The following is a 15,395-nucleotide window of genomic DNA, read 5'->3' on the forward strand; positions in this document are numbered from 1 at the left end:
ATCGAGATTGATCGAAATTTTTATAATTTCGAAGATTATACATTTTATTATTAAAAATGAATGTCACCCGGAAAAATAAGTTATTATTGGTTTGGTTAAAAACAGGAAGAAGGACACCAGGAAACTGAATAATACCCATACGACAAAACAATTTCTTCAGTAAAAGTGTAAAAGCTGTGTTTTCCATGCATACGTCACAAAACTATTATATCATAGTCTAGTATGTACTGGCCCGGAAGGACATGAAAAAGAAAAATAACAAACGAGGCAAATATAAAAACTCCTGGTTTCTAAACCAGGGTGTTCAGTCTTGGATGCAGGCTCGTTCAGTCTCGTTCAGCCTGGTTCAGTCTTAGATCGAGTCTCGGTCGGTCTTGACTCGCATCTGCAATCGCGGTCTAGTCTCGTCTCGAGCATACGCGAGCGTCTCGTCTTAACGCTTCTTGGTTAAGTCTACAGTATTGATGGACCAGAACATGTAAGTTGTGTATTTTATGGTTTTTCTTAATTTTGCACATCAGTATGGTCAGGCAATGCAATTCTCACAGTTCTCGTAACCGTAGGTTATGATAAACCCGAGTAGTATAATAACAGTAACAATAATAATAATAATAGCAGTATTCTCTTGTAATGCTATGCATTCTTGATTTGTTTATCAATCCATGTATTAATCACGTCTGTTATTTAGAACATTGAGATAATGCTAATAATCTATTTACAAGTGGGTGACTCACATACTAATCCGTTATCTTTATCGGGTCTAGAATAGCCCTGTAAGAGTCACACCCACATCTTGTGTAGATAAGATCACATAATAAAATGAGATAGCCAAGGTAGATTACTGAGTAGTCATTGTTTCTCATAAATAACTATAACCCCATTCTCCTACGTCAGGTTGAGTGAGTATTAGTATTCACATAGTAAATAAACACTATATGACTGAGGTAAGCACGAATAAGTGATAGATATGGGTAAATTGGTACTGAAGAACCTTAATCATCAACATAATTTATCACAATATCTGTGATAATATATATATTTCCAGGACAAATAACTTACGTCATATTGTTTGGTTATTAATGAAATATTTATTTATGAAACATAAATATAAAATCACCTGAGCCGATTTTTGAGAAAATTGTCCGAAAAGAACTGACCCCCAAGAAAAAACAAACCTTCGCATATTTCTCCCCCCCAAAAAATAAATTATACTACAATATACCACTGTCAATGAAATATTGACATGTGAAATATACACAAAATCGCTAGAGCCGTTTTCGAAAAGATCGCGTTTTTTTATTTTAACTGTTCAGTAAACTACCCTTATTTTGGGGGATAAGAAGACAATTAGACCCCCTCCCCTCACCTTTGAGAAAATTACGAAACAACTTAAGTTTAAAATTTAGTGTGGATACGTTTAACAGTACGGTTTACATAGAACGAACAGACGGACAGATATTCAAAATGACTTTTTCGATACTAGGAACTATAAAATGTGTAAATCCATTGAAATCTCAAATTCAACTTTTTTCATGATCACCATACTTTCTCCTCCGCTATCGTCGCTCGAAAGTAATAATATTAAATGAATCATAGTCAACATAAAACTGATACATGTTTGAATCGTATTACATTTGGACGAAGGATCGAACTTTGAATTTATACTGTAATTGATACTACTTGTCCTTTCTGACAGCTCGCTGCGTGCAAGCGGTGCTCAATTCTGTCTGGCCAGCTTTTGGGTCGGGTTGAAAAACGAAATTATTCACTGCAAGTAAATTTCAGTTTTATAAATTTAAATGACACAAAAGAGAACTAAAAAGAATTCTCCCAATAACTAGCAGGTCCACTGCTCAAGTTGACAATTCAAATTTGCAACATTTGTGAAATGTTTACCATTGCAGAGCGAGAGAAATGAGCCACTATAATTGGCTGAACGTGGTGTTTGTTGCCATAGAAACAGTTCTTGTCTGCTTGTTATCACCACGTGCAGGAAGAAAGAAAAGAAAAAAAGAGAGAAAGAGGAAAGCAACTATCAGAAAAGATAAGTTGTATCTAATAAACTGCAGTCACGGATAATTTGAACAAACAATAGGACAATAGGATTATTAACTTTTCTTTTTGACAGACAGCTAGAGTTTCTCGGCTAAGCTCGTCAATAATCAATCCGTTAACATCTTCACAGACAATGGTGACTTTAACGGTGGATATCTATATCCCATACATGGATAATGTAAGTTTCGTGTGATCCTCTTTATTGCCATTACTAGTCAATTTTGAAACTTCAGAAACTTTTGAAATTTCATTGAAACATCCAACAAAAATCACTATTCAACCAGAATAAGATTTCAGTTACTACGGAAATTGGCTAACACTGATGTCTGAAAATACAAAACTAACACGGCGGATTTTCGTAAGTTAAGGAGGCTCTGTTTTATATGTACATATTTTTAAAATAATTTTCTTCAAAATTTTCTTTAATTTAGATTGCCCAGAATGTTCAATTTCTGAACAGGAATTTTACGCCTAATAATATACTGGAACCACTGGCTGAAACAAAATTCTTACAAATAAATAACAAGCCTACTTTTAAAAAAATGACCTTAAAAGGTTCTTTTTAAGACGCTTTTTTAAAGACACATGTTAGAGCAATTAGATATTAGTTTGCATTTGTCTGAAGCCCTACAAGACTGTGAAAGGAAGTTGAAAAAACACAAGAGCTCCTTGCGCAATTCTGAGTTTAATTTAATTTAACAATTTTTTAAAATTATTTTTTATTATTATTATTTGTTGCATAGTGAGCAAAAAATGCAAACCGTTACTTACCAGTTTATTACAACAGATAAAGTCGTGAATACTGTGTATATTGTGTACATGGTAGACGAGTACAGTTAGAAACAAGTGATTTCTTAAATATACAGAAGTATCAAAAACGTTGAAAAACCATCGTGATGTCCACAAAACTATTTTTGGCGGGAAAAAAATGTTGTATGAACTCGAGAAATAGCATAAAAATTAGGAATAAAGGAAAACGAAAGTTTGTAATGTGACATGTAAGAAGTTAACTATAAATGCTAAACGATTAGGATTTCCAAGGTTGCGTAGACAGGAGAAGGCAAGGACAACATAGATCCATGAATTTATTAGTGGTAAACAAAAAACAAACGAAAAAAAAAGTGGGCTTAAAACAGGAATAAACTCCGTAGTACTAGCAAGTAAGTAAAATTATTCCAACAAACGTAATAAGCGTCAAGAGGCTTCAACATGCTTGAAGCTTGAAAAAATGGAGCACATGATTATTTACCCAATAGTTACTTATCAGATGAACAGAGCAGAAATACGCGTTTCCCGAACCTGAAACCTACTTGGTGCAAGACGCCAGTGGCGTTGAAAGGGGAGAAAGAAAGAAGCATCTGTAGAGTGTGCTTCTTTAGTGTGCACTTTCTCAATGGTGATCTAGAAACGCAATGTTTCTTTTCTTCTCGTTCCCTCGCAAGCAGTCAAGCGTTTCACCTAGTACTAAGCAACAACAGGGATCGGCAATGCAAAGACACGATGAGCAAGGTACGAAAAGGTAGCGCCGAAAGAAGTTTAAGTATATACCAACATACAACCTCTGTCCAAAAAGTTCGGTAATCGACGTTTTATTGCTCACGGTCGTAAAAGTGCGCCACAGCCGCATCCCATGCTTCACAGGTCAAAACATGTTTGAAAAAGCTCCCGAGCAGAGGCGCTGAGTGTGTGATTATTGTGTATAAACAGCACACTGTGTGAAGGTGTAGTACACGCGGTCGAAACCAAAAATGGATATCAAACTGGAGTAGTGAACGAATATGCTGTTTTGTTTCAAACTTTGAAACTGCGCGAAAGAGACTTACGAAATGCTGACAACAGTTTACGAAGAACGTGCTGTCACCCCTGAAGTGTGTTTATGAGTGGTTTAAACGTTTCCGAGAAGAGCGAGATACCGTGGAAGACGCCCACAGAACTGGCCGGCCTAGTACTGCACGCACCCCAGACAACGTACAGAAAGTGCAGGAACTTCTGGCCCAGGATCGTCGTGTGATAGTGTGAATGATAGCGAAGGAAGTGAGAATTGGTAGTGAGACGGTCCATTTCATAGTGATCCAGAATTTGGGTAAACACAAGTTTTGCTCCCAACTCATGTCCCACACTTTGACACTGGAACAAATGTAACTTTGGCCTGAAGCCTGTGGAGACCTCATCGACATGGCGGATCGAGATCCAAAGTTTCTTATAACCATCGTCACGGGCGACAAGACCTAGTTCTTGAGATGCGACCCCGAGGGCAAGTATCAAAGTATGGAGTGGTGGGGTCCAAGGTCGGCCAGGGTGTCTACTGGAATACCAGAAAGTAAATTCACGTCTTTTTCATGACTTTTCATGACTTTTTTGTTCAAATTTTCATGACCATGGCGATAAATATTTACCATTAGTAATAATAAACCCCTACCATCAGTGGTGCATCGGAACTATGCGGGTTGCTAGTCTTAAATATCACTTATTGTGAATCTTAAAGAAAGAATCTAAAATTCTGCCGCCTTCTGCTCGAGCACAGAATAGCACTTACCTAAATGCGGGCCTGCTCTTACCAGTGAATCACTCTGTACTGTATTTGAAGTTTTAACTCTGAGTATAATTATCCATTTAGCAGAAATTTGTCTGAAATTAAGCACTCAGAGAACTGCCCAAAGACAAAACAAATTATAAAAGAAATTCGTTTAAAAAAAAATAGATAATCAAATTTAAAATCTGCAAACTCAAACGAATAATATTATTTGCATAAGTCTAAAGGCCCAAAAATACACAACGTACATTTCTTAGAAGTAAAGAAATAGCAGATCAGAAAGTTCGATAGTAAAAAGTTGTTACTATATTACAGAGACTAGAAGATGAAATGGGAGCAGCTAGGAAGACAGTAAAGTACCAGTTAGCCAGCACTTTACTCTCACCTGGTGGGGGAAATTCTCACAATTACTGACCTGATACAACTGTTTCAGTACATGCAGTATGAGGTATAAAAGTATGAAGTATAAAAATATACTCTGAGATATCGGATTTTCATGACCAGTTGGGTAAATAAAGGACTTTTTCATGGCTTTCATGACCACTAAGCAAAATATATGACTTTTTCATGACTTTCATGACTTACATGACCAGTAGACACCCTGTCGGCGAAAAGCAAGAAGGTGGGAAATAAGATTCCGCATCAAGTCAAACCTCGTGGTGTTCGACTCTTAGGGTCTCATCCATAATGAATTCCTCTACGAGAGCACCACGTTAAATGAAAAAAATGAAATGAAATCTTGAAGTTTAACGTCCCACGGTTATGCCGGTTAGGCTAAAGGAGACGGTGATAATGAGAAATGAGTGAAACGGTAGAATGAAGAAAGTGGGAGGAAACGGGAGAACCCCGAGAAAACCCACGAGCACGGTGGTTGTCCACCACAAAGTCCACATGGCGCGAGCTGGGATCGAACCAGGGACCCCAAGCACCAGATGTGAACGCTCTACCACTGAGCCACTGCGCCCCCCACCACGTTAAATGTCGCTACCTACGCAGATATACTGAAACATCTGCTGCAACAGATCAAGTGGGTATGGAAGTAAGGCGACTGGACTCTGGTCCAGGACAATGCCCGGCATACATTGCCTTTCTGGTGCAGCAGTTCCTGGCCAACAGGAGCGTTGTATCACTCAATCACCCACCCTAATTCCCAGACTTGTCTCCCCCGAACTCTTTCGTGTTCCCCAAATTGAAATCATCCCTGAAGATCCAGAGGCTTTCGGACATTTCGGACTTCCAACGTAATGTTACGACTCAGCTGAAGGCCATCCCTAAACACAACTACGCCAGGAGTTCCCACGACTTGTACAGCGGTTTCCAGAAGTGCACTACCATCAATGGAGATTACTTCGAAAGACAGTAACTGCTGTTTTAGGTAAGACAACAATTCATTCGAAATATACACAAATTCACCGAACTTTCTGAAGATCCCATTAGTTCCATGTACGGACTATTCTGCTAATGAAAGACCGTTACATTTTTCTTTCTTTGCGTGACAAATTTGAGAAAGTTTCCTGCTGATTCCCACACAGCAGTGTCTCATTCATTAATATCACTCTGTCAACGTCTCGAATTGGTGTAAAATTTGCTAAACCAATCACTAAGATATTCGGCAGCAAGACTACTGGAAGAACCTACCTTCTGCAAGGAACATACGTTAAAAGTGTATGAAGCCGAGTTCTATTTCATTTAACATATTAAATAGTGTCTTCGGGTATTCCCGACCCATTAATTGCCAACATAAATTTAAGAATAACTAACCAACTGGTCCAGATGAAGCTTATTTGCATTTGGTCCACAAAGAATACGAAGAAAAGGAGCTAAATCTTCTGCACGTTTTGCCATAGGACCCGCTGCTACCATGGTATGTTCTTCTTCGCCAGTTCGTCTGCTTAATCCCTTCAATGGTGTCAATCCTGTAATTAATAGCATAAATTAAAACCTATAAAACTAACAGATCTTTCTAATGATTTTAAATAGATAATTTAAATTTTTCTGTAATTCTAAGTAATAACTCTGCCAATAACATCAGCACATTTATGCCAAATAAAGAGTTCATATAACTTCAGTATCATTACTGGTAGTACACTACTACGAGAATTTTATCCCAAGTGTAATGGAAAATGTCTGAATGATTCTGTTAGTAAGTTACATTATCTCTAATGATCTTCATGGAAATTATTAATTATAGTTTCCCTCTCAGATACCTCATATCTTTTGACCGTATCATATCACTGCTAAAACTCATTACCTTCCTCGGGTAAAACGTCACTTCGTAGTAATGAGTTCATGCTGAATGAAATTTAATTACTTTTCTTCCACGACTAGTTGATATCATATACAAAAAAAAAAAAAAAAAAAAAAAACCGTCATAAATAATATCTACACTGTTTAGATGCTACGATTTCTACCAACATTGATAACATATAATACTAACAATATTCAAATCTGTCATTATATATAAGTTTATGTCAGCTTACATCAATTTGAAGTCTCTACAGAATAAAAGTACTGCATTTTAGTTTTGTTCTTCTTGGACTCTTCAAACAATAATTTTTTTAAAAAAAAGCGGTAGTTCAAGAATTTCAGTTTCCTTCAATGAAGATGCATAATTAAAACAAAAATAAGAACTAAACACAGTTTTAAAAAAGGACCAAAAAAAAAAAAAAAAAAAAAAAGAGCACGGAGAACTCATAATTACAAATTCATCTCTATAGATCCTCCTCTACACATGATAGAATGAAGTCGTCTTTATTTTACGATTGCCATCTGAAGACGATTTATGATTGATCTTCATCATTTTGAATTTCATATCTTGCGTTACAGACTAACATTAACAAGTTGCTTCTTTTACGCAGAGTAGTTCTTCGCAGCTATCGCCTCAGACTACATGCTGACGTACGAAGTATCTCAAAATATGCATGGTATAATGAGTATCCTTGTGGCTATATTGTTAGTGCATGTACCTTTGGCATGAGAGATCTGGGTCCGAATCCCAGTGAGAGCTCATGTATAGCTGTAGGTATCCATCTCACATAGCCTCGGTACTGAAAAGGTGGCCAAATTCCGAAAAAACAACCAACGCCTACTATAATATCATAATGAAAAACCTTCTATAAGAGAAGCACGCAACAGCCAAATTTTCAGATATGTAATCTCCCGAGCTGAACTTAACAAGATCAAATCGCCTAAAGAAATACATACACTGTAAATCTATGCATGCACAATTATTTTATAAATATTTTTTATTGCTGAAATATATTTTTTTATCTCTTTAAATTTTTCATATTAACAGGAACATTTCATACAGCATTTAGATCACAAAGTTTGCACATTAATGACGGACAAACCTCTTTACTGAACATTATAATGCAAGAGAAATCATTATGTAATTTTATTTTTAAAAAACTGTGTATTGTGATCATGAATATACCGATTATAAAATGAAATAAAACTTCGTTAATGTGTATTAAATTTTTGTAAATATAAAATATGAGTAAAATATGAGTTCAAACTCTTTTTTTCATAGAATTTAACCACTATTAGCCTTTCACGTTGCTTCTATATACTTTTTCAGATTTCAAACACTTGATATTGTTCATCGTCGGGGACTAGACTATGAAAGGGTAGAATGAAACCCAAGAAATGAACTTGGGTAGAAAATGTTCTGTAAATGCAGTACCACTGAAAGGAAAAAAAATACAAACAATATTTTTATATAATGTTATTGATTCAGTTGGTAATGTTGCAGGTTTGAAGTGAAGGTTTGAAGAATGTTTTACAGTGTTTTACAAGATATTCTAAATGATAAAGAAAAGTAATTTCTTATATCACAGCTATAGGGTCTACGGTGATCTATCGTCGTACCCAGTACTCACCAAATAAAATAATCGTAAAGCGTCATCAGCTGAGTAATTTAACTAGCTTAATTGCCTTTGACAATGAACTGTTTATGTATATTGTATAGAATTTATGTATAATACACGTGATCCTAGTTATTGCTATCAAGTACAACTTATAGTACACGGTACAATTACAATTTGACTGGAGATTGGCTAGCGTAATTTCGATACAATTAGTGTTAGGGCACACTTGCCGATGAGTAACTGAAATCACCAACATGATGGCAAAATGAAGAGTGTATATTCAAATTATCGAACCTTTTGCACCGCACGAAAAAGAAAACGGCGCTTCTATTAGATGATCCGGACAAAAATATTGTTGTGAACGAAATATTACAAGCTAAACAAGTCAATATATTCATCCTTGTTATGAATCCAAGCGATATAAAACTCTCCAAGAATTTGCAGCACTTAGAAATTTACTGAAGTCCATTATGTGGAAATTAAAAATAATTTTCTGAAACAGTACAATGTTCTTGCAACTATACAGACCGCTTTCACACCATGAAACAAGTACCGAACTAAAACGTCAAGATAACGAATGAATTTATGGATTTTTCTTAAATGATACCATTCGAGATCAATTGATTTGCGTAGAGTTTGTAATGAAGTCGGTAGGAAAAACTGGCCTAATATTAGAAAAAGTTGCAGAAATTATCAAGCTAGTATAACTCTCAGAAAGAGATATCAGTGCGTTGTTACAAGAAGGATGAGGGAGTATATCAAATGGATGCATAACATGATAACTTCTGTTCAAGAAAGCACTAAGTGGAGTACTTGGAGGAGCAAGGCGCCGATCGCCGGGAAACCTAGACAGGTCGATAGAATATCTACTGCAAGTTGAAAGTGTGATTCATGTGAATATACATCTTACCATGAATCGTAGACAATGAGTAAGGTGGCAATGAGTGGCGTAAAATATATTTCCTACGGACAACTAAACCACTTCGCTAAATTCTGCATTCAAACCGAAAGAAATTGAGATCGCTAATCCATACATAAATGAGTAGTCGAATCTACACCTGACATACCATATGGGTAATTATTTGTTACTTTGATCTGCTAAGAGATAGCAAAGACAAGTCATTTTTTACTTTTTCTTTCTTCAAATATAGTGCTTCACGATAAACAGAATGTATTTAAAATTACAGTTCTGTAAAACAGAACACATCTGTTGTCCGAAGTGAGCATGGAGATGGCATTTACTGCTATCTTCTTGGCTAAATATCAATAATACTCCTGAAATGGCCTTAAAGTCAAATCCAGTTAATCTGTGTACAGTAGTTGCATCTTCAATGCAACACACTCGTATATATTTAAATTTTTGTACGTTTGTAAAGCATTAATGGTACCATGCCTATTTTTGTTGTTTACAATTACGAAGACATTTGTATTTTCGGCAAAAATTAGTTTAATGTATTTTCTTCGATTGGAAATACTGTCAGTTGCAAATTTACATATGGCATATTACTTCTGGCGATGAAGTGGGGACCACGATCACATAAATGCCAACTATAGATAAACTTTTAAAGCGAAAGTTATGTTTATCCCGATGGAGACATTTCCAGACGAAAGCTAAGTCACGTTGATGAAGGTTAAACCGAAAGTAAGTAGACATAACATGTACATGGGACATTACACGAGCAAGTTGTTTCAGAGTATATCGTTCTTCTTCTTCTAAACCTTTTTCCCGGTCAGTTTCGGATTGCTGTCCTCTTATTTGTTTTTAATCACTCATATCCACTGTGACACTACACTGCACCTATAGTTCTTCACACACTTTTTCTTTGGTTAGCCTCGCACCCGTTTCCCACTTAGTTCTATAGCACTCAATCGGTGAGCCACGTATTCCAAATTTCTTCTTCTTATACGTAAATATGTATATGCAGATAATAGAAGTCCACTTTCTTGCAAAATTTAATTCTATTAGTCTTACTTTTACTATCCTTTAGATCACTTCATTCTTAGTTTTGTCCTTCCGCATCACTCCACACATTCACTGTAACGTGCAACTTCTGTTTCTCTCTCTTCTTCGTCGTCCAATATTTCACTCCGTAGAACATAGCAGGTCACATATTCTTTTGCAAACCTTTTCTTTAAAGTGCATCTGTACCCTACGGTCAGACAATGACGATACTCCCGATATTTCTGTCCATTTTATCCAGACCCTGCTAATTCTGCTTTTTATGTCTTCCTCTACTCCTACATTTTCCTGTAGGGATGATCCCAAGTACTTGAATTTCTTCGTCATTACCACTTCTTCGCCTAGTTTCAGAGTATATCGTTGGTACTAACTATATTATCTAGGATAAGACTAATGATCCAATGTTCATTCTAAAGACGTTAATATTAGTGACATTCCTGTGATATTTATGTAAACTCGAAACAGTCAAAATCGGGGGGTCCTTAAGAAGTTAAATATGCATCTACAAAGGTTTCAAGGGCGCATGAGCGCCAAAATCTGGGATCTCAGACCCCTTCACTTCCCAATATTGTCGTTAAGAAGCTGAGCTCCCTCGTTGTTTCAGTGTCAGTTTCGTGTTCTTATTTCTATAAAACGATTTTTTGACTAAGTTTTAAAAGGTACTACTTACCTGGCAATTATACCGGGTGTACCAAAAGGCCGCCTCCGTTGTGTAAAAATATGAAAAATGGAAAGAGAGGAAACTTGTTGGAAATAGGTGGTGTTTAATCTAAAATGGCAGAATTTTTCCAATCGCACTAGCAGTTTGGGATACACACTAGTAAGGTGCCCTATGTTAAATAAAAAAAGTCACTATTCCAGTTCAACAGGTTGTTCCAACGGAACGTAAGAGCATGCTAAAATGGCATGATGAACGTACACATTCTTGTGTGAGGGAATCTAGAACACTTCACATCCGTTCCCCAACAATGTTGTATTGTTGGTACGATGACGACTCAAGGGAACTGTACGCTAAACTGGTAACTTTTTCCATTTAACATAGGGCGCCTTACAGCGTGACGCCCATTGGTGCCATTGGAAAAGTTCCACCATTTTAGATTTAAAACCACCTATTTCCAACAAGTTTCCTCTCTTTCATTTTTTCGTATCTTTCTCCCTTTCCTTTTTTCGTATAACGAAGTTGGCCTGTGCTCCAGGACTTTTGATACACCCAGTATATTGGAGATTATTCAAATAGTGTTAGTGAGTGTCCCCAAACAACCATTTTCTTTCTTCCATTGCTTTTATTGACAGGAACAGAAATATGTTCTTGCTTGTTCTTTTCCTGCTCTCACCTCCAACTGTTTACTGGTGATTGGTGAAACGTTACAACGATTTCCCTGTTTCTCCCTCCCATAGACTATGCTCAAGATTTCTTGTCGTTCCGACGTTTTAGTGCTCATTAATCTGAGTTAGCAATATCACAGAATTAAAATTATTATTACGATGATTTTCTGCTTCTTCAATTTTCTGAAAGAAGAGTGTGTGTTTCATTTTAAGTTATTTCCTGTTGAACACTGGAATATGGAATAGAAAATCACAGAAAAGTGCTGATTGAATCTTCGTCAATATTCCAATTCTATTGTGACGAACTGCCAGTGGTTTATCGTTAACGCTCAGGAATGGGAAAATATATATAGATAGCTGGGAGAACGAGTCAAAGAACAGGTAAGCAGAATGAAGGGATAACTCGTTAATTTGCTCAGGTTAAAGGGGAAGGGAGGCTGAAGGTAGAAATCTTTAACTTTTATGTCCCGCGGTTATGTCGGTTAGGCTAAAGGAGGCGGTGATGATGAGTAATGAATGAAATAGTGAAATGAAGAAAGTGGAAGGAAACGGGAGAACCCCGAGAAAACCAACGCACACGGTGTTTGTCCTCCACAAAGTTCACTTGGCGGGGGCTGGGATCAAACCCGGGACACCAAGCACCAGAGACGAACATTCTACCACTGAGCCACCGCGGCCCCTAGAAGTTAGAAATCGTAATGTATGTAATGATGTAATGTAACATCTATAAAAAAAAATAAATATAAAATTGAGGAGCCATAACATATATAAAAAAATAAATATAAAATTGATTTTCGTAAAGGGTAAAGTATACCATAATAATGGAACGGGTAGTATAGTGGGATTAGAGTTATAGTGTATTGTCTGTTATATGGAGACCATTACCCAAATGATTTATGACATTTTATTTAGATGTGACAGAGAGTAAAATAGGAGAGATTAAATAAACATAATAATAAGAATGCATAATGTAATTAATTAATATTTAGAATAAAAGAAACAATTACACATAGGTTAAATACACAAATAAATTACGATATTAAAAGAAAAAAGCATACAATAACTACAAAAGCATGTAAACTGCTAATAAATAATTTTAATTTGTTTTACTATACCATACGTTAGTTATACTTTTTTTTTTTTTTTTAATAGTTTATACTTAATGTCCTAACAACAGCTACTTAGAAACTTCATGTTAAAGCTTTGAACGGAACGAAGTAAATTCAAAATGGTGGAAGCCAAATAAATGATTGTTAAATGATTTTAAAAGAACGATTTTGGTTTATAAAATTTGTTTTTTTATACTTGTAAATGTTTTTGTTTGTTACAACTAGTTGGCATTATATTTTTAAATTTTAAAATGTTTAAATTATAGTTTTTTAATAAATAAATATTATTATTATGTATACAAATATAAAAGTTTTTTTTTTTTTTTTTTTTTTAGTTTTGGAAAATCCGTGTATTTGTTTACTAAAACATTACCAAATATTTTGTTTTTAACTTTTTTTGCAAACAATAAATTAGATTACAAATGTACATATTGAGGTTAGCTAGGTGTTACGTTATAGCTTGTTGTGGAAAAGTTTATTTTTTACTTTACACAACCTTGGCCTCATGTTGTTTTTATTTTTAAATGCTTTAACTATTCTCTCACTTTCCACGTACCAAATATTCACACTAAAAAATATTATTTTAATTGTCCATTTTGTTTTATGTTAATAAAAAAAACTTTATGCACTATTAAGTAATAATTTATTTATTATATAATAAATGATAATTCAATGATCAAACATCGTAAACTTATGAACAACATATACAGTTTAAAATAATACGTTTTATGAGGCTTTCTCACAATCATTAATATTTGAGTTGAAATCAGTCAAGAATGAGGGAGTGCATTTTACTTTACACCCACTTTCTACTCTAAAAATGTGTTCCGCTAAAATATAAGAAAAAGTCGTCGACTTTTATACAGCGTTGTGAAAGTGGTAAAGGGTAAGGCAATGAAAATCCCGAATAATAATAATAACTTTCGCTCGGTTCTACAATGTACAGCACTAGTACAGATTCGAATGTAATTTTTAGAAGAGCAATGATATTTGAGACAAGCTTTTTCTTTCACTTTTTTTTTTAGTAGTAAAAATATAAAAAGTGCTGATAATAAAAGTAAGATACGTTCACACGATGCTTACGAAGCAAAACCAGGCGATAATGTATTTGGCTTAAGATTTTTTACACTGGTCATTTTGACTGAACGTAAAGGCAAATACTCAAGTATACGAGAAAAAAATTATCCACGACCAACACATCCTCTTCCCTCCCCAAAACAAAAGAGAACAATTTAAAAAGCAGACGCAACTCACCCTTACGCCACCAAAGCGACAAAAAACCATTGAGTAGTATATTCATTTAAAAAAATCCATATGAATTCTTCGCTAAGAATCTTCCCTCATCTCATTGAATTATGGATTTCTATTAACTGATACTATTACCTGTAGTAGGTTTGTGACCATATATTCCGCAAAAGAAAGCTGGCATCCTAATAGATCCACCAATATCTGTACCAATTCCAATCGGGGAACCACAAGATGTCAGAACACATGCCTATTTAAAAAAAAAAAAAAAAAAAAAAAAAAAAAAAAAAAAAAAAAACATAAATAAAAATTGAATTAATATTTTTATAACGTACTTCTACAGTTTTCAAATGTTCATGCAACTCTGTAGACTGCTAGTGTATCCAATAAATATGAAGGTTCAGTGTATATATATATATATATATATATATATATATATATATATATAAGGTAATCAAGAAATTTCTGTCGCTTTTGGTGGAGGTCTGTGTTCCATTGGCCCTCACACCGTGAGTTGAATGCGAATGGAAGTAAGGCGAAGGTCAGTTGTTGATGTGGGTATATATATAACACATAACCTGGTTGTGGCAGTTCAATTACACCGTGAACTTGCGTAAGGACAAAGTGAACATGGGACCTCCACAGAGCGTCATAAGGGCGTTATACTGTACGAGTTCAAACTTGGGTCAAACGCCACTGCAACGGGGTGGAAGATAAGCCACGCCTTTGATGAGGGTGTCGTGACTACGCGGATAGTGCAACGGTAGTTTAACAAGTTTAAGGACGGTGACGAAACACTCGAAGACACAACACGTATCCGACGACCAATACACGTACAAATTGAAGATCTTCAGATATCAATTAAGGCGAACAGTGGCCAGACATGTGAGAAACTGTGACGACAATTCATTGTAAGATTCAGTGTAAGTGGAGAAACCATTCGACAGCACCTCCATCAACTTGGTAGGCACTGCAAGTTGGGTCAATGTCTCCCACATGATTTGACTCTGGGTCAGAAGGCAACGTGAGCAGACACCTGTTTCTTTGCTGTCTCGTCTGAGGAATGCGCAATTTCTGAACAGGGTATTGATATGTGATGAGAAGTGGGTCCTGTACGATGCTTCACGGCCCCGTCGTCATTGGTTAGCATCCCATGAACCGGTTCCAAAATAGCCGAAACCAGCACTGCATCAGAAGGTCCTCCTGTGCGTGTGCTGGAGTGCTCGCGGTATCGTGCATCGGGAACTGCTACAAACTGGTGAGAGCATCAATGCAATTGTGTACTGTCAGCATTTGAGTCA

At 35.8% G+C, this 15,395-nt stretch overlaps 1 protein-coding gene across 2 annotated transcripts in view; it reads right to left on the reverse strand.

The window, feature by feature from the left end:
• LOC145693309 (fatty-acid amide hydrolase 2-like) overlaps positions 1-15,395 on the reverse strand; it is an 89,342-nt gene that overhangs the window by 25,883 nt on the left and 48,064 nt on the right. For both annotated transcript variants that reach the window (XM_081769176.1, XM_081769175.1), the window contains exons 5-6: positions 14,233-14,344; positions 6,350-6,504 (exon numbers count right to left, since the gene is read on the reverse strand). In XM_081769176.1, coding sequence (XP_081625302.1) covers positions 6,350-6,504; positions 14,233-14,344 — 267 coding nt within the window. The remainder of the gene's footprint in view (positions 1-6,349; positions 6,505-14,232; positions 14,345-15,395) is intronic.

The sequence above is a fragment of the Thermobia domestica genome, chromosome 8 (genome assembly GCF_964235325.1).
Source record: "Thermobia domestica chromosome 8, izTheDome1.hap1.1, whole genome shotgun sequence".
NCBI classification, from domain to species: domain Eukaryota; kingdom Metazoa; phylum Arthropoda; class Insecta; order Zygentoma; family Lepismatidae; genus Thermobia; species Thermobia domestica.